Raw genomic sequence first — 19,948 nt, 5'->3', positions numbered from 1 at the left:
GAAGTGATGGGGTAGTTCAGTTTGACATCTGTAATAAATCAGGTTCTCCTGGCAATATGGAAGGTCCAGGAAGCCACTGCAGGTCTCAGGCCAGCTGAGGGGAGCAATGAGGTGCTTCACCTCAGGTTTCTCCTCTTCCTGAAGATTGATGGAAGAAGGGGCATCTTTGAAGTCTTGAGGCATCTCCTCAGTGCTCCACACATTGAAACCAAAGAGGTAGGGTGCTATAACCTGCTGCCTGTGGCAGAAGCCTACAGCTACCTCCCAAGAATGGAGTGTCTTTGTAGGTATATTGCCTTAGGTTACCTATCCTGCTGATGAATGAACAGGAAAATATTTTCTTGCATCAGGAAATATTACAGGGAAAATATTTGCATATGTTTGGGGGCATCAAATGTGGGTGTTTTTTCTTATTAGGAGGATTTTGTTTGAGATCAAGCTTTACATTAAAACCTTTTGTTGGGGGTTATGAAATCTGTGGCTCTTTTACCAGTTCAGAATGTGAAGTAGCAAGCAACAATTTTCAGTGCCTCTGAAGCAGATCCTCTAATGCTCTCTGAAAGCATATGACAAGTGTCGCAGAAAGAAGAGCAGACAGGTTCCAAAGTGAAGCAAACAGGCTCAGCTTGGATTTCGGGAACAAAAGAGCACAGTGTAGAGCCCACCTGCCAGAGATGAAAGAGAAATTTGAGTACAAGCATATATATTTCATTCACAGTTTCAATGAATAATGGTTTTTTTCCCTGTGATCACTAATGCAAAGAAGAAAAAGGGCCAAACAAGTGATTTCATGACAGGCAAGCCCAGCATGACCTCCATCAAAAATGTGGATGTAGATTGAGTTTACAGATGAAGAGAATGGGGCCACCTCTTTTCCCCAAATTCTTCATTATGCAAAAAAATAAAAAAAAATGGACCCCTTCAGGGGAAGGGTTGCTGGTTGAATGCCTCTGGGGTGAAAGCTCTCTTCAGATTCATTACTTTCCATTTTCTTTCTCTGCAGGCAAACCAGGGAGCAGGAAACCCCACCGGATTTTTTTTATTTCTCAGACTATGAAAGACATAATGCTGAAATAGCTGCATTTCACCTGGACAGGTAAAGACTCATTTTTGTTCTTCAGCCTAAAGTGTAAGTCTTGTCATCTCTCCACACAAATTAGGTCTTATGTGGGTATGTGAGCATGAATGGGAGCAAAAATGCCAAATGGAGAAGTACAACAATGCAATATTTTATGCCATTTCACTGAAAGTGTGTGTGCAGAAACTAAGGAGGCCCATAACCCAAAGCTGTCTGGGTCTACCCAGGGACTTTAAACCCCTTAGAGTATCAAATTACCCCAAGTCCTAAGGAAGCTCGGAGCCCCTGAAACCTCCTCAGACTCCATAGAGGACACCAAACCAGTACTGTTCCAACCTGGGTGTTTACTTCCTAGGGCCCCAAAGCCTGGACCAGATTCCAGGAGGCCACTCCAATCATCCGTAATGGTCTTGGAGTAGTCTTGACACCTGTCTACATGTTTTGTTTTCTTGTCTATCTCCCCCTTCTAGACTGTGAGCCCGTTGTTGGGTAGGGACTGTCTCTATATATTGCCGACATGTACTTCCCAAGCGCTTAGTACAGTGCTTTGCACACAGTAAGTGCTCAATACGATTGAATGAATGAATGAATGAATGAATGAAGTCTCTGGAATACCAGAAGGCTCACCCAGCTCCTGACTGATTCCTAGTAGGCTGGGAACCTCTACACAAAGAGTCGCTTGGGTAAAGGCCGAACATGGCATTGTCACACACTGGCCTTGTTGGCTGCTGCATATATAGAGTTGTCCTTCACATTTGAAGTAGACGGCACTGATGGTGGAATTCACCTATAGGGGCACGTGTGGATAAAGACTAGTGTTTTATAGGCAAGGCCTTAGTATGAAGGGACTAAGAGTAGATGTTCGTAGGTCCAGATTGAGCTGGAGCAATGGGCCTGAAGGAACAGACAGCATTCATCTAAATTCACTTAAAAAGTTTTCCTGGAGAAGGTGGATTTTTTTAAAAGTGTTTTGAAGGGGGAGAGCAGGAGCTTTGCAGTGGCTTTGACCGTTCCCTGTCCTTCACTCAGCTCCCTTTTAACAACCCAGAAAGAAATAAAGAACAAAGTAGTGAGATCCAAGAGAAAGCACCGTGTCTCCATGACCCAGTAGGATGAGGGTTTTTTCAAGGAATAGTGTTTATTTTCTCCTTTATTTACAGAATCCTAGATTTTCGCCGCGTCCCTCCAGTTGCAGGCAGATTGGTCAATATGACGAAGGAAATAAGAGATGTAACCCGAGACAAGAAGCTCTGGAGAACCTTCTTCATCTCACCAGGTAGTCCTGCACGCATGCATCCTTTCCAGTGGATCTCATGGTGGTGCCTCTGGGAAACTGGAAAGGAAAAGGGACTACAGAGTGATTTTTTTTTTTCTAATTCCTGGATACAATGGCTGTGTGATTTGGGGATTCTTTTCAATGGGGGAACCGTATCTTAGTTTCTTCATAAAATTTGATAAGATCATGATCTAACTACATATCACTCTTCTGGCAGCAAATATAAGCCATGGAGGAAATATTACAGGCAGAAAATCTTATACTTGTGGTGTCAGATTACAATGTTTTGCCTTGGAACATTTTGAAAGATTGGGTTGAGGAGAAGAAAAGATTTGGCCACAGAATTTTCCCCCTTTGACATATCCTGGTTGTGTCAACACTTAAGTCACTAATGGAGGGACTAATAATAATAATAATAGTATTTGTTAAGCACATACTATGTGCCAGGCAGTGCTTTATGCACTGGGGTAGATACAAGGTAGTTAGTTTGTCCCACAGGGCTCACAGTCTTAATCCCCATTTTACAGATGAGGTAACTGAGGCCCAGAAAAGTGAAGTGACTTGCCTAAGGTCACACAGCAGACTAGTGGTGGACCCGGGATTAGAACCCATGACCTTCTGAATCCCAGGCCCGTGCTCTATCCACTATGCCATGCTGCTTCCCTAGAGTAGTAGAAGCTGATTCCTGAAGCCCTTTCCTTTCTGGGAACTACATTTCCTAAAGTCCTGAATCTCTCTAGAATCCTTAGGGAGATTGAAATCTGCTGGGACTAATAATAATAATTGTAGTATTTGTTAATCACTAATGTGGGTCAAGCATGGTACTAAACATTTGGGCAGATACAGTATATGTACATTGGACACAGTCTGATCCAAACAGCACTCACAGTCTGATTAGGAAGGAAAGCAGATATTTAATTCCCATTTTACTGGTGAGAAAACCTAGGCACAGAGGTAAAAGTGACTTGTCCAAGGTTACACACAAACGAAGTGGGAGATCTAGGATTAGAACCCAGGTCCTTTGACTCCCAGGCCTTTAATTTTTCCATTAGGTCTCAGTGCTTCACCTAAGAAGAGGTGAAGATGACCATTCGGAACCCAGAAAAGCATGTAGTCAATCAGCAAGTCAGGGAGAACTTTTAAATCCAAGAGAGGAGGAAGCTTAGATCTCTCAGTAGTTGGTCTGAGGTGTTGCTTTGCCTCCTCCATATGACTAAAGTGTACATATTTAGATACAAAAATACTTCCTGAGACACAAAGAAACCTGTGTAAATACTGGAATATAAAAATCTGGATTTAAATGTTTCTCCCTTTTAGTTTTTTTAATAAATCTAAAACCTTTGTGTGAGTCTTCAGCAATTTGATGATGTCCTTAGCAAACATGATTTTTTCCCTGGTTCTTCAGTCATTAATTCTGATTGATCTACTTTCACACAACACCATTGTGATTAGAGCTCTAATCTCATGGCATAGAATTACAAATCCAATACCTCTACACTGTGAGCTTGTTGTGGACAGGGAATGTGTCTGTTGTTGTATTGTACTCTCCCAAGTGCTTAGTATGGTGCTTTGCACACAATAAGCACTCAAATGCGATTGAATGAATGAACAACTACCCTAGAATGTGCCCCCCTAGACCAAAGTTTTGTTGACCAAATGGGAATCCACCACGCTTCATTCATTATACATTGAACTCATTTAAAGTCATTCATATTCTTCCTAAATAAACTGAACCCAACCGTATCACTGGCTTCAAGCACAAGTTCAGATACTTCCCTCTAAAAGAGGTTTTATTATCTTTACCTAATCCTCATTCCATCCCTCTATGTTAAGGCTCAGTAATGCCTATGATGTTCTTTGAGCTTCTGGATAAAGGTTCTGTGGAAAGGCAAGATTCAGGAGAATATTTTTCATAATTAGGTCTCAGAATCTTGGGCAGGGTAAATGTTCACGATTATTGTGTGGCTCTCATGGTAATTATAGCAGATGGATCATTTAGCTTTTAAACCAGAGCCAAAAAACATGCCATAGTCAAAAAAATCTCAGGATTCATGGAATCCTAGAGCTGAAAGGGAAGGAAAGAGGACATCTCATCCACCTCCCTGCCTCCAAATTGGTTTACAGTTAACCCACCCAGTGTCAATGGATTTTTTTTTTAATCTGTGCTATGTCTAGTGGACTTGTATTTTCTCTGAAAATTAACTTTTTAGTGTTGTTTAGTGGTTCTAGGGTCAAATCCACTCACTCGGTCAGTATACCCTGAAGATTCAGGTCTTTGTAACCAGGATAAAATGGTACTGACGTTTTAGAAATCCCACTCAAATGGATCTAAATCTAGATTCTGCTCTTCCTCCTCCTCTTGCCGGTGTGTACTCACCTATGTCTCTTATCACTAAGAAGATGCAGGGTTAAATCCAATAACTGCTAAGGTGTCAAACTGAAATATCAGTAACTCCTATTGATCCAATAAAGGTGTTGAACATTTGCTGGGTTGATAGAAGTTTCCCAAAGGTTACTCTATATAACTCACTTCTAGGGGCGGGGTTGGGGGTGGGGGGTGTCTCTTTTCCGAGGTACCAGTAGTGTCACAACTCTGGCTGTGCTTATCCGTGTGTCCTAGTTGCTGAGGACAGGTCTTCTTCCACTTTGCAAGTAGACAGATAACGACATCACCAGAAACAGAAGCAGAGAAAAGCAAGGTGGTAAACACAAAGTCTGCTTTCTGCAGTATAATAGTTTCTGAAGGAAAGATATTCTGAATATATGGGATTTTAATGTGTTTCAACAGGCCTGTTATCCCAAAACTTTCTCTTATTTTCTGATATCTGATTTTTGATTGATATTTGATATTGATTTCTGATATCTGATAGAGTAATTAGAAAACTATTCATTTTCTTCTTGAACTTTGACAGGGCTTCAGTGATTGTAGTTTAGAAAAATAAAATGAAAATTAAAGGAACCATAAACCAATAAGCATGGAAATTAATTAAGCAAACAATAATATTTATAGATCATCTGTGGGCAGAGTACAGTATTGATCATTAGGGAGAATGAAATAGAACTAAAGGAAATGATCCCTGCCTCCCTGAGAATGATAGGCACAGGATAATATACAGAGAGGAGGAAGAACATGGAAACAAGATGGATAGTTTGATAATGAAGTGCTTATATAGTAGTGTTCACTCAGTCCTGACAGCACATGTTTTCAGTACAGATTTTGGAAAGTATGTCTTCCAGTAATGCAAGTGTGTCTAGATTCAGTTTGCCAAATCTGAGGCGTTTTCTATATATTTTCCAGATCAATTTAATTTGCACTTTTCTTCAGTTATGGTCAGCAATTTGTCAGACTCAATCCCCATAAATCCATAATTGAATTATCCATTTTCTCATCACAGAAAGCATGGTGAGCTTTCCATGTTTTATTTATTTCAAAATGCATTAAGGAGAGGCAGAATAAAAAATAGACCCTAAAGTAACCATCAGACGGCCATTACCCGGTTCAACATTTGATGTCAAAAACAGTTAAACCCCATAAACTCTAATTCTTTTGGCCAAACGAGTAACCGTTTAATGCTCAGAGGCAAAATATCATCTATTCCTTGTCATTTAAATATCAATAACAGGCAGGGAGCTTGTGTGTAAATATGGAAAGTTTCTGCCTACCAATTACCTTCACAGATGCATTCATTCTTATTCAGGAATAGCAGAAGCACCTAAAACTCAGATTGAAATTGTGTCGGTTAATAAACTCCAATGAAAGAAAAGCATATGTCTTAAAATTGTGTTGATAGTCTTTTAGGTGAAACAAAGGAAGTGGGACTCAATCAGTGATTATTTAAATTAATTTTTATCTTTGTCACAGAGTGAACTTGCAATGGCACCATTACAAATACAGAGTAATTTACCAGCAAAAAGAGATGTATTAAAGGTGTCAGCCATAGTTTGAGGAGAAATTGAGGTAGCAGTTTAAAGAAATCAATGTTACAGTGAATAAGCACTGGAGCTTTTTGCCGCATTTACCAATCCCAAAGGATTATGGATTTTTCTCTACAAACAAAAGGCAACCTGGCTGCATTATTATTCTGGGCATGTAGATTGAAACCATTTCACTTCCCATTCAGAAAGTGTTCAGCCTGACCCCCATGCCCTGGACTTTGTTTGGGAAAAGACTGTCAAGTAGTCCAGATGGCTTATCACAAGTTTCTAAGAATTACCAATACTACTAATCACTGTATGCTTTGTGTTGTTGTTGAAATGCTTTCTTTTTTCACCAGAGCTGAAGCTGTGTCAGCTTAATTGCAATTTCTTTTGTCAGACTGGCTTTATAATCCTTAGCATCTATCACCTGATTATGTTTGCAAAGATAACTATAGAGCTATCCCTACTGTTAAGAAATGTGTATATCTTCCCACCAAGTATCTAAATGGCCCATTTTCAATGACTCTGGAAATGAAGCTTCCTTAAATCCTGTCTTGTAAACAAGCAGAGCTAACGTGGAACATTTTAGCCTGTCATTTCTGACATCCTGGAAGGCCACGTCTAATACAAATTAGCTCCATTCAGAAAATTCACAGTTCTAGAGTACTTCTGTCAGCAAAATTTCAAGGTGTAGTTTTCCGATGAAAGCTTTTGGAAAAATGTTGGATTTTCATCCACAAGCAGAAGGATAAGAGCAGAGCATAAACCCAGGTCATTTTTTCAATGAATAAACTACAGGTAATTCATGACTATAGAGAAAAAAAAATATCTTAGCCAGTCTCATCCAGAATTACACTGGCACAAAACCAGAGCCATTCCTAAAGAATTAAAGAGCATTTCATCCAATTTCTATTGTCTCTTATGCTCGGGCATGTTAGGCATTGGCCTATAAGATGAGTCAAAAAGGGGTTAAAGGGGCAAGGATAAATGAGAGGCAAGGAGAACAGGGAACCGAGTCAGCCTGCTACTCCATTTCCAACATAGAAGCCCAGTGGGTCCTTACATCACTGTTAGTTAAGCCACATGTATACAGGCAACTGAGGGCTTTGTAAAATATTTGCTACAGGAACTGGTTTTATTTGAGAGAAACCAAATAGCACAAATATTTCCTTTAGTTGGAAAAGTAAAATTTATTATTACATGGTTCCCAAATAAAAGCAGAAGTGGGATCTAATGGGAGAGTTGAGGCCAGAATTGTTTTGATGTTCTTGGGATCTCAGGACATTTTGCTAGTGTTTCCACCCATTGCTTCTGGGTCAAAAATGCCATTTGATGGAAATACCATTCCAAGAATTTCTGCAGAGAGCACGTTGCTGATGTTTCCCAAATGTTCCCCTGGAAAATATTCCTTCTCATTATGACTCTCTGGGCAAATCTCTTTTCACCTTCTGTTCCCTCGCCAGAGTAGATGAGGCTAATCGGCTATCTGGAAATTTGCAGACCTGTAAGTAATCCAGTGGACCTTGGCTACTTTCTCTTTTATAGTTACCTACTGGTGATATTGATGTCCCAAGCATTCCCCCAATCATTTCTTAGACAAGATTGTCCCCACCTATGTTTTGGTGTTGGAGACCATTACACCACTATTAGAAAAGGAGTCATATCATTTAGCTGAACCAATTAAAATAATGGATTACAGCAGAGAAACAAGGAATGGAATGGAATGCAATCAGGGTGATTTATTAGACACGGCCATGCTAGTGGTATTGCACCCCTGCCAGAGTAAAGAGGATATATGGCAAAGCTGGGAATAATTGCTAGGAAACTTGGGAGCTCTGTACTCTGTTAATGGGTTTAGTTCTCCTTTGGTAATATTTTGAGCATAAATTAGCTTTTGGGTTTTCTTTAGTTCTACAAGATTTTAACCTGGCAAATGTTTTGAAGCTTTACTAGATTGTGTGACGTTAGGTACGACTTTCACCACACCTAACCCAAGGTAACCCTCAACATCACAGTTGTCATCTTCCACTATGAAAGGCAACTATATATGGAATGAGCCAGAAAGGGGCCCCCAGAGGCTAAATGACCCAGGCCTGGGAGTTAGAGTACCTGAGTTCTAATCCCAAATCTGACTCTTGTCTGCTGTGTTACTGTGGACAAATCACTCAACTTTTCTGTGTACCAGTTTTCTTACCTGTTTTATGAGGACTCAATAACTCTTCTCCCTCCTATTTACTCTGTGAGCCCACAAGGGTTAAGGATTGTGTCTGCCCTGATTATCTTCTATCTATCCTAGCACTTAATAAAGTGCTTGACACATACACTTTACAAATACCATCATTATCCCCCTCTTCAGGCCAGATTCATTCAACCAATCTAGAAAGTGAATCATTGTCCCTTTGCTCTAAAATCACAGTCAATCAACTGTATTTATTGAGTGCTTACTGCCTGGAGAATACTGGTCAAAGTGCTTGGGAGAGGATAATACAGGCATGTTCCTTACCCATAAGGTGATTGCATTACAGAGGGGAAAAGGAAGGAGTCATCACAACCTCCCTTGCTTGAACATTGGGGTGACTCGACTCTTAGAAATAGGAAGTTCTAAATGCTGCCCAACCTTATCACTCCTATTGGAGTTTAAGCACAATTATTCTTGCTTTATCTTCAATGGGAACAGAGAACAAGTGTTCCCCATCCCTCACATGGGGCCTCTTCCAGGGTCTTAACAAGGCTTTGCCTGCAGAAAGGCTTCAGAAATTAAAAAAAAAAATAAACAATTGGATAATGATGCAGCTTTAGAAGCAACGTAACCTAGTGGATACAGCACAGGCTTGGAAGTCAGAAGGACCTGGGTCCTAATCTTGACTCCCTCATTTGTCATTTGTGTGATCTCAAGCAAGTCACTTAACTTCTCTGTGCCTCAGTTACCTCATCTTTAAAATGAAGATTAGGAGTATAACCCCCATGTGTGACAGGGACTGTTTCCCAAATAATTTGCTTGTATCTACCCCTGCACTTAGTAGTGTCTGGCACATGGTAAGCACTTAATGAATGCCAGAATTATGATTATTATTATTAGAACCTCATAAGAACAGATAGGGTTTGGGTGATTAGAAAAATGGAATCAATCAATCAGTCAATAGTAATTATTGAGCACTTATTGAGTGCAAAGCATTAAACTAAGCATTTGATGCCCTCTTCCTCCTGGTCAGTCATGGGCATATATCCTTCTTCCATTCTCTATTCCATTTTCCAAATACCATAATTATTATTATTCTCTATCCAAAAAAGTTATTGAAAAATGAGGAAGAGGGTCCTGGGTCCTGGTCACTGGAAGTTTCTCTAATCTGAGCAGAGGAAGCATTTTTATGTAAATTGCCATTTTTAAATGCTATTTGTTAAGCACTTACTCTGTGCTAGGTACTGTACTAAACGCTGGGGATAGCTACAAGCTAACCCGGTTGGACAGAGCCCATTTCCCACCTGGGGCTCACAGTCTTAATCCCCATTTTACAGATGAGGTAACTGAGGCAAAAGAAGTTAAGTGACTTGGCCAAGGTCAACCAGAAGTGACACCTGTCTACTTATTTGGAGAGTTTTTTTGTCTGTCTCTGCCTTCTAGACTATGAGCCTATTGTTGGGTAGGGATTGTCTCTGTTGCCCATTTTTACTTCCCAAGCACTTAGTACAGTGCTAAGGGAGGCACACTAAATGTATACTGCAGGCAGGTGGAGAAAAACAGGAGTGTGAAGATATATCCATAAGTGCCATAGGGGAGCGGGTAAGAATCCAATGGATTAGTTGACATGGAAATGCTGAACTCACAATAGGGAGGGAAATAGGAGGGAGAGGTAAGACTGAGCTCCCTCTTTCCTCTCCCCCTCCCCATCCCCCCTGCCCTACCCCTCCCCTCCCCACAGCACCTGTATATATCTTTGTATAGATTTATTACTCTATTTGTTTTACTTGTACATATTTACCATTCTATTTATTTTGTTAATGTTGTGCATCTAGCTTTACTTTTATTAATTCTGATGCCTTGACACCCATCCACATGTTTTGTTCTGTTGTCTGTCTCCCCCTTCTAGACTGTGAGCCTGCTGTTGGGTAGGGACCGTCTCTATATGTCAACAACTTCTACTTCCCAAGTGCTTAGTACAGTGCTCTGCACACAGTAAGCGCTCAATAAATATGATTGAATGGAATGGAATATTGCAAGCACTCAATAAATATGAATGAATGAATGAGGTGGTGCAGCAGGGATTAGAACCCAGATCCTTCTGATTCTCAGGCCTGTGCTCCATCCACTAGCCCATGCTGCTGCTTGCCCCACAGCTGATGGATGGCAAGATCCTTGAGGACAGGGATCAGGTTTATTCATTTACATGAAACACAGTCATCAAGTGCTGCACTTCATGCCCGTGGGGGGCCACTTTATACAATCTTGGACTTACTCTGGCTTTTGGTGTCTTCATTTGAGAGAATGAAGACTTTCTTCATTCAGCTAAAGCAACTCATTTTCCAGAGTTTTCCCCGAACTACTCTGCGATCATGCAGTGTGGTCACTGTTGGCCTTAGCAGTTACTGTACACCCAGGTGCCCATGTTGTCATGTATAATAATAATAGTAACTGTGGTATTTAAGTACTTACTATGTGCCAGGCACTGTAGTATGTGCTGGGATGGCTACAATCAGATTGAGTTGGATACAGTTCCTATCCCACATGGGGCTCACAGTCTCTACCCCCGTTATACAGATGAGGGAACTGAGACACAAAAAAGTAAAGTGACTTGCCCAAGGTCACACAGCAGACAAGTGGCAGAGTCAGGATTAGAACCCATGAACTTCTGACTTCCAGAACTGTGCTCTAGCCACCACGCTATGCTGTCAGGAATGTAGCACAACATAATCATGTTATATGCCCCATTTTGGGAAGCATATCTGAGTCTACCCAAACCTACAGTGTTTCTCCATGGGGATCCCCTGAATACCCCTCCAACCTCCCCACTTGCTCTAGAGCCTCTGTGTCTTCCCAGATTCCTTTACCTACAAGTATCACCTCTGAGCCATATGGCCTGGCAGCTGTTGTTGAGGAGTAGACTTTGGCACGGAAAATTAAAATCCCAGACAAAAATTCACCCAGTGCTGACTTAGACCAGGTTGGGATAGCGAAAAGCAGACAGTGGATCATTTACAGGTGGAGGGAAGTCTGATTTTGTTTCTGGTTTAGCTACACTCAGCAGTTACCACTATGTGATTAATCCCAATTGCTTTCTTTTGTCAAATGAATAGGTGATGAGATGCGCTCTTCCAGGAGTTTAATTCGCATGCAAATACTCAAAACCTATTTGCATTGATTTGGATATCTGCATTGATTGGGTTTTGTTGAGGTTTTTTTTTTTAAATTAGGCCCCAAAAGTCACCTAATTTAGGTACAACAAGAAGTATTCTAGCAGACAGACTTTACAGTCTGTGATTATTGAAGATCAGATAACTGCTGTTGGGAACAAATACATTTGTTTAAAATGTGGAAGATATGTTATTGCAATTTGTCAAGACATAAATTAACTGAATCCATAAATGGGTGGTATTGACTCATTTTCCTTTGATTGTTCTGATAGTAAAATATCAGACACTGGCAATCTGTTTTCATTCAACAGCATTTATGCTTTAAGACTATTTGTTTACAGTCTAATAAAATGTTTTATCTACATTCTTGGGCAGCATTAAACTAAACTGAATTTACCTACTAAATTACTGCTCTTTTTTCTGTTAAACTCATACTGGTGGTTGAATAAATCATCAGGGTGGACAGTCATACATCACCAAATTTTTTTTGAATTATGAAACCAAAAAACAAATCAAACTCATTCATTTTTTTTTATCAAAGCTTGAATCTACACAAAGCAAGTGAATCCAAGCATATATATTCTGGTAATTCCAATGTGGTCTCTTTTTTGAACTACTTAGATATGCTGTTGCAATACAGCAAACAAACACTCATTCAATTGTAATGTTCAGGACTCAGTTTATATTGGACTGACCCAGTCAATGGCCTATACTGGCCCCTCAGTATAAGTTAGTCTCTCTATCGTATTTATTGAGCACTTACTGTGTACAGAGCAGTGAACTAAGCACTTGGGAGAGTACAATATAACAGACACATTCCCTGCCCACAATGAGCATACACTCTAAATGGGAAGACGGACATTGATATAAATAAAATTACAGATGTATACATAGATGCTGTGGGGCTGAGTCGGGAGATGGATAAAGGGAGCAAGTCAGGATGTAGAAGGGACTGAGAGAAGAAGAAAGGCGGGCTCATTCAGGGAGGGCCTCTTGGAGGAGATGTGCCTTCAATAATGTTTCGAAGGTGAAGAGAGTATTTGTTGGATATGAAGAGGATGGACATGCCAGGCCAGGGGAAAGATGTGAGTGAGAGGTCGGTGGGGAGATAGACGAGATTGAGGTAAAGTGACAAGGTTGGCCTTAGAGGAGCAAAATATGAATGCTGGGTTGAAGCAGGAGAATATCAAGGTGAGTTAGGTGGAGGCAAGGTGATTGAGTGCTTTGAGTTTGATCACTTAGGTACAGTTGCCCTCTTAAGCCACCAGAGGACCACTTAGTGCTCTGTGAAAGCTTATTTTAATAATAATGATGGAATTTATTAAGCGCTTACTATGTGCAAACCCCTGTTCTAAGTTCTGGGGAGGTTACAAGGTGAGCAGGTTGTCCCATGTGGGGCTCACAGTCTTAATCCCCATTTTACAGATGAGGTAACTGAAGCACAGAGAAGTTAAGTGACTTGCCCAAAGTCACACAGCTGACAATTGGCAGAGCCGGTATTTGAACCCATGACTTCTGACTCCAAAGCCCATGCTCTTTCCACTGAGCCATGCTGCTTCTCTATTCTATTTTACTAATTTAGTTATAATATGCAGCAATTAAATCTGGACTTTCTTTCTGGATTTTCTTTCAATCAGTCAATCAATCAATGGTATATGAGTGCTTACTATGTGTGGAGCAGTGTTCTAAGTGCTTTGGAGAATACAATACAAAAGAAATTAGTGGGCACATTTCCTGCCCATGACTTTTTTTTCAATGTGGTATTGGTCAGTGCTTACTCCATGCCAGCCACTGTGCTAAGGGTTGGAGGAGATACAAGATAATCAGGTTCGACACAGTTCCTGTCCCACATAAGGCTCACAGTCTTAATTCCCATTTTATGGATGAGATAATTGAAGCACAGAGAAGTTAAATTACTCACCCAAAGTCACACAGCAGAAAAAGAGCAGAGCTGAAATTAGAACCTTGGGCTTCTGATTCCCAGGCCCGTGCTCTTTCCACAAGGCCACCTTGCTTCGAACTTGTCCTGGATCAGGATGACTGCAATCAAAAAGGCCTTCTCATCTAAGGAGTCTATTGCTAATCACTGAGCACTGAATACAGTTCCCAAGTAGTGATTTCTTAGGAAGTCATGGGTTCAGCAAATTTATTCTCAAAGTCCCACGAAAGGATTTGTCCATCCCAGAAGGCTAAAGCCCCAGTGACGACTAGCAAACTAGATAAGGACAGCAAAGGATGAAAAATACTCCTCTTCCTTGGTTAGCACATTAAATTTAACTATCCTACACGGTGTTTGAATGAGTGATAAGGAAATTTAGAAAATCAGCTCATTCTTTCTTTCCCATCAGCAAACAACATCTGTTTCTATGGAGAGTGTTCCTACTACTGCTCCACAGAGCACGCTCTGTGTGGGAAGCCGGACCAGATTGAAGGTTCCCTAGCTGCTTTTCTACCAGACCTGTCACTTGCAAAAAGGAAAACCTGGCGAAATCCCTGGAGGCGCTCTTACCACAAACGCAAGAAAGCAGAGTGAGTTTTGAGGTCTTGGTTCTAGAACCCCATGCCCAGTTTGCCCACCATTACAACTGCTGCCAAAGTAAATGTTCATCTTTAAATCTCTATCTAGTTTTGTCTTTTGCCCTATGTTATAATCATGGGAAATTACTATTTCCATAATCATCTGACCTCCACCATTTCAGAACTGGATGTTCAGCTTTCCTTCGACTTCCAAATTGCATTTAGCATATTTTTTTAGCTATTTCACTACAATTAAAGACATCTATTGTCCTCCCCCATCTAGCACTTATTACGGTAATGTAGATGCTTAAAGAGTTTACTGCTTGAGATTCCAATAGCCCATGTTCCCTGAAACTTGTAGAATTAGCAGTGCTTTTGGCATTTTGCTTTACCAAATCATAGAATTGTGATTTAAATTGTATTATAAATTATAATTAAATTATAATTGAATCATATCGTGAGTCCTCAGACTTAGACAGGAAATACAGAGGTCATTGTGTTCCTGCCTCCTATTAGAACTCCCAGAAACCCTTGAGAGTTGGATTTCTGTCCAATTGTAAAAGATCTAAAGGAAAGGCAATTCCATCATGTTCTTTCACAAACCATTTTAATGCCTCATGGCTCTTATCTTCAGATCCTTAGTCCCTTTGGCTGTAATTCATACCCACTTCCTCTCACACTAGGTTCACCTTAGAAAATCCATTGAAATCTGTAGATAGCGAAGCTGGTTAATTGATTTGTGTGTCAGCTCTTTTCTTTCCTTCACCCTGGTTGTTAACATCAGATGGGAAGTGGACCCAGATTACTGTGAAGAGGTGAAACAGACACCACCGTATGACAGCAGCAACAGGATTTTGGATATAATGGATATGACTATTTTTGATTTTCTAATGGGTAAGTTTCAGAGCCTGTTCAATTATAAGAACTAGAATTATACGTAGGACCATAGGTAGTACAGCAATTTCTGATACCCAGCAGGAACCTATTTGCAATAAATAGTAATCACTTCAGATCTTCTGGGGTAGCAGAATAGATTGAAACCATCAAATATTTACACAGACACATTGTTAAAAAGCTCATGGTCTAATGCTTCTGCTTGTTATTTCTGTAAAATGTGGCCCAAGGGTGGGCTAGGGCAGAGTTTCCTAAACCCTTGAATGGGGGGAACTCAAGCCTGAGCAAGCCATGTATGGCCACGCATCTCCCTTCCCCCACCAGATGGCTGTGGAAGCCTTGGGAGGGAACAGTGCTCACAGAATTCTGTTGGTAAGGTTCTGGCTCAGAGCTCCATTTTGCTTTTCACCCCAATCTTGGTTTTTAACCAAATGGGAGCAGGCATACTCACAGAGAAGCAGCATGGCATAGTGGATAGAGCACAGACATGGGAGTCAGAAGGTCATGTGTTCCAATCCCGGCCCTGCCACGTGCCTGCTCTGTGACCCTGGGAAAGTCACTTCACTTCTCTGTGCCTCAATTACCCATCTGTAAAATGGGGATTGAGATTGTGAGCCCTACATGGGACTAGAACTGTGTCCAACTTGATTTGGTTGTACCCACCCAGTGCTTAGTACAGTGCCTGGCACATATTAAGCACTTAACATACCTTCATCATCATAATAATAATGCTATTCCAGAGCATGGACATGCATATGGGCGATATGTTTAAGATGGCTGTGTGAGTCTTTTTCTAGCACACCTGGAAGCTCCCCAAGTCACGCTAGGTTGGTGCGAGCTGAGAACCAATTCCTTTGCTATGGGCTGGAGTTAGAAATATCCTAATTTTTACTTCAAAAGATCTGCACCTTCTGTCTTACCTATTTTTATTTTTAAAAACCAAAATAAAGGAATACTTTTGGTTTATTTTACAGGAAATATGGATCGACATCATTATGAAACCTTTGAAAAGTTTGGAAATGAAACTTTTATCATTCACTTAGATAATGGAAGAGGGTAAGCATGCTTTGATCTTCCGTCCCTGCCTAAAGGAGTTACATGAATTATAATGGTGGTATTTGTTAAGCACTTACTACGTGCTGGGCACAACACTAAGCTCTGAGATTTATACAAGCCATACAACAGAGTTGTTAGACATGTTCCCTGCCCACAAGGAGCTTACAGTCTGGTGAACAGTGCTTGGCACATAGAAAGCTCTCAATAAATACCATTGATAGATGAGCCAGAGTCAGTGTGGCATTTGTTGAGGGGCAGTTTAGCCCACTCTCTTGGGGTAAAGTACTGGGGACCCAACCCCCCGATTTTGGGAAGACCTCCCACCCTGGGCAGAGACAAAGGAGGGGGAAGCAATGGCAGATGCAGAAGCTGGGGTGGTTGATTATGAAACTTGACAATTCAATCCCTGAATTTCCTAATCTTTAAGAATACCAACAGCTCAACATTCATTCAGTTATGCCAAGATGGTGCTATTTGCCCAGAATTGAAAGCCTACTGAGCCCAGACAATGGTCTATTTTTTTGTCTCGACTTTAAGGAATACATGGTGCTTTTGACAATGAGTTCTCCATGTGATTGTATTTTTCTTTTCTTCATTAGGTTTGGAAAATATTCGCATGACGAGCTTTCCATTTTGGTGCCTTTAAATCAATGCTGCAGGTACATCCTCTGTCCATTTTTATCACTTAAATGTGGAAGCCTAATACATTGGAAATCAAAAGGAATGGCTTAAAAAAACAACACTCTGCTAGGGAAAAAGAGAAAATGAGATTACACCCTTCATTCTCAGAACAAGGATGGGAAAAGGAAGAAAGAGAAAGACAGAAAGGCAAAGCCAGAGAGTAGGAATGTGAATAAAGAGGAAGGGGAGTCCCCCTCGTGGTACATATGGCCCTTGGGATTGATAGCTTCAATGCAAAGCAAGATTTCTTGAGGGAAGAAAAGTGGGCAATGTGTTGGTCCAGGTTTTCTTTTGTTTCCTGATGTGAGGAGTCGATTCCTTGCTATATGAAGGGCAGTGGAGATTGTTGTGCTCTCTGGTTTGGAGGTCAAAAACCAAAAGATCTAATCCTGTGGTCTGGGCCTTTTGAGGGTCCCTAGAGAAAAATGGTCAAGGGTGTCAGAAGAGATAATAGGAGAAAGCCGACACCGGCAGCATTCAGTGGGGAAGGTGAAGCATGTGTGCCCATAAGAGTCATTAATTCTCATTCCCCTACTCCTGCTGAAATTCTAGTGAGCAGAACCTGGTTGAAGAACTCTCATTTAGCCTGAAAATTTGTATAAATAAAAAATTAAGATCCCAAGTGGCATAAAAATGTATAAAAAATATCATATCTTTGGAGAAGCAGCATAGCCTAGTGGGAAGAGTGCAGGCCTATAAGTCAAAGGATCTGAGTTCATTCATTCATTCAATCATATTTATTGAGCACTTACTGTGTGCAGAGCACTGTGCAAGCACTTACCCAGCCCTGCTACTGGTGTACTCTGTGACCTTGGGCAGGTCAATTAAGTTCTCTGTTCCTCAGTTTCCTCATCTGTACAGTAGGGTTTTAATCCTACTGCCTCCTTCTTAGACTGTGAGCCCCAAATGGGACAGGGATGTGTCCAACCTGATTATCTTGAATCTACCTTAGGCTTAGTACAATGCCTGGCACAAGCACTTCACAAGTAGCATATTTTTTTTTAAAGACCATAGGACTGGGAATCAGAAGACTTGGCTTCTAACCCTGGGTTCTTTGGTGTGTGACTTTTAGGGAAGTCACTACCCTCTCTTTTCCTCGGTTCCGTCATCTGTAAAATGGGGATGAAATAACTGTCCTCCCTTCCCCTTAGATTCTGAGCTCCATGATGGGCAAAGACCATGTCTGATCTGATTGCCTGGTATCTATCCCAGCGCTTAGTAGAGTGCTTGGAATGTAGAAAATGCTAAACAGATACCACAGTTATTATTATATAAAAGTGGGAGACCTCCCCCTGCCATTCTAGAATGAGGGGAATGTCTAGATGCATAGGACCAACTCATTCTCCATCTCCTTTTCACAGGATACGGAAATCAACCTATCTGCGATTACAATTGCTAGCCAAGGAAGAGTATAAACTGAGTCACTTAATGGAAGAATCTTTAATGAAAGACAAAGTTGCTCCCATCCTCTATCAGTTACACTTAGAAGCAATGGACAGACGGTTGCGGATTGTTCTCCAAGCGGTTAGGGACTGCATAGAAAAAGATGGCTTTAGCAGTGTGGTTGAAAATGACTTTGACACTGACAACACTTTTACAACCAAAAGGTCGTGACATTAGATTGCTCTGTTTTTACTAGCTAAGTTCGAAGAAGAAAAAAGTCTTGCAAGAGACTATGTATGCCACTTTGTGAATTCAGTGAATTCAGAAATGAGGATATAATTGTTCCCAAAGTAGGTAAAGTGTAGACTCAGAGAAGGATTGAATAATTAAGAAAATAAGTCTAATGTGATGTTTTTAATTAGTTCCTGAAACAGAATACGAAAGGTTTGGCATTAACAGATGAAATGAATTGGTGGCAATTAATTGCATTCTGTCCTTTTTGTACAGAAAGGAGGCCTTTATTTAATATTTTGTATTTATATATGGTGTGTATATATATAGACATATATATGTATATATATATATATATATATAAACCACAGACCTACCTACCAAATTCAGTAAGGGAGGGGCAGCAGAATTTTGATGTCTTACCATTCATTCTAGGTGACAGGTCACTTGGTCTTTCATGTTAACCCTTGAAGTGCTTTCATTTGTGAGGCCCAATTTAAAGAAATGGTATCTCTTTTTGAATGTCAGCATTTGAAGGGTTAAGATGCAAACTTAGAAATGCAGTGGTTCATCCAAATGGAATTTCAGTAATTGTTCATTGACAGAGAATACTTGAATGTTGGTTTTACAAAGTGATGTAAAATGACGAGTTGTACTATTTATCTATCATGAAGTAGCAGTTCTTATCTTTCTAGACTGGCATAGTAGAACTGCTACTTTTCTGAATTTGCTTTTGATAGTTTTGTGTAAATATATACATATCTGGGTAAAGCTGCACTCAGCAGTGATAGACTTAATTTTGCAGCATTTTTGTGGAATTGTTTGCAACGTGGTAAAAGTGCAATAAAGATATAGCAAATGTGTACCCTGGCTGCATTTGTGGGCTTAATTTCGATCAGACACCACATAGCCAAAGGAAAACCATAGCATAGACTAGAGGAAGGAGTTTTTTATGCTGCTATAATGTCACAAGCATCTTATTACAGAACTAGAGATAAGATGATAACTTTTCTAGCACACAATCCCCCTTTTCACCCAAAGGACCCCAGAACCAGTAACAAATCTTTTGGCTAAGTAGGACAGGGAAAATTCAGGGAACCAAGTCAGAACATATAGGAAAAGATCAGCTTGGGATTCTCAATACTAGAGATCCAGAAGAAACCAAATATCTGAAGACTTCCTGCTTTACACCTAGCTCTCCATGTTACCTTAGGCAGAAGACAAGGCATTATAAATTTAGGGAAATCTACATAGGAGGCTGCCCCTTTTCTGTACTGGAGCTATTGTACTCTGGGCATAACCCTTTTCCTCACATCTGAACTATGCTTTTAATACTGTACCAATCTCTTACAAATGAAGCTTGGCTGTCAGAAATTGGAAGATGTACAGATTATCTTGCCTTTAAGTGGGGAGAGGTAAAGTCCAGGTGCAGCTAAGTGAACAGATATTGTTCAAATGTGGTTCATGTTTTGCCCTGCCGATAGAGCAGTAGCTCTACCAAGCTTTCCAACAGGCTCAGTGTCTCCTGACTTGCTACAGAAATGGATCTTTAACTTTTGAACTGA

General features: G+C 40.6%; 1 protein-coding gene across 1 annotated transcript in view; it reads left to right on the top strand.

Annotated features, from left to right (window-relative positions):
- The window catches only part of FAM20C (FAM20C golgi associated secretory pathway kinase), a 100,843-nt gene extending 81,595 nt beyond the window's left edge, over window positions 1–19,248 (top strand). Inside the window, exons 4-10 of the mRNA XM_038763946.1 lie at window positions 1,004–1,096; window positions 2,239–2,354; window positions 13,970–14,150; window positions 14,923–15,032; window positions 16,007–16,088; window positions 16,688–16,747; window positions 18,131–19,248. Coding sequence (XP_038619874.1) covers window positions 1,004–1,096; window positions 2,239–2,354; window positions 13,970–14,150; window positions 14,923–15,032; window positions 16,007–16,088; window positions 16,688–16,747; window positions 18,131–18,383 — 895 coding nt within the window. The 3' untranslated portion in view covers window positions 18,384–19,248. The remainder of the gene's footprint in view (window positions 1–1,003; window positions 1,097–2,238; window positions 2,355–13,969; window positions 14,151–14,922; window positions 15,033–16,006; window positions 16,089–16,687; window positions 16,748–18,130) is intronic.
- The last annotated feature ends 700 nt before the right edge of the window (window positions 19,249–19,948 follow it).

This window comes from Tachyglossus aculeatus, chromosome 21 (assembly GCF_015852505.1).
Source record: "Tachyglossus aculeatus isolate mTacAcu1 chromosome 21, mTacAcu1.pri, whole genome shotgun sequence".
Lineage (NCBI taxonomy): Eukaryota > Metazoa > Chordata > Mammalia > Monotremata > Tachyglossidae > Tachyglossus > Tachyglossus aculeatus.
Note: the sequence above shows the minus strand (reverse complement) of the source record. Positions and strands in the feature narration are given on the sequence as shown.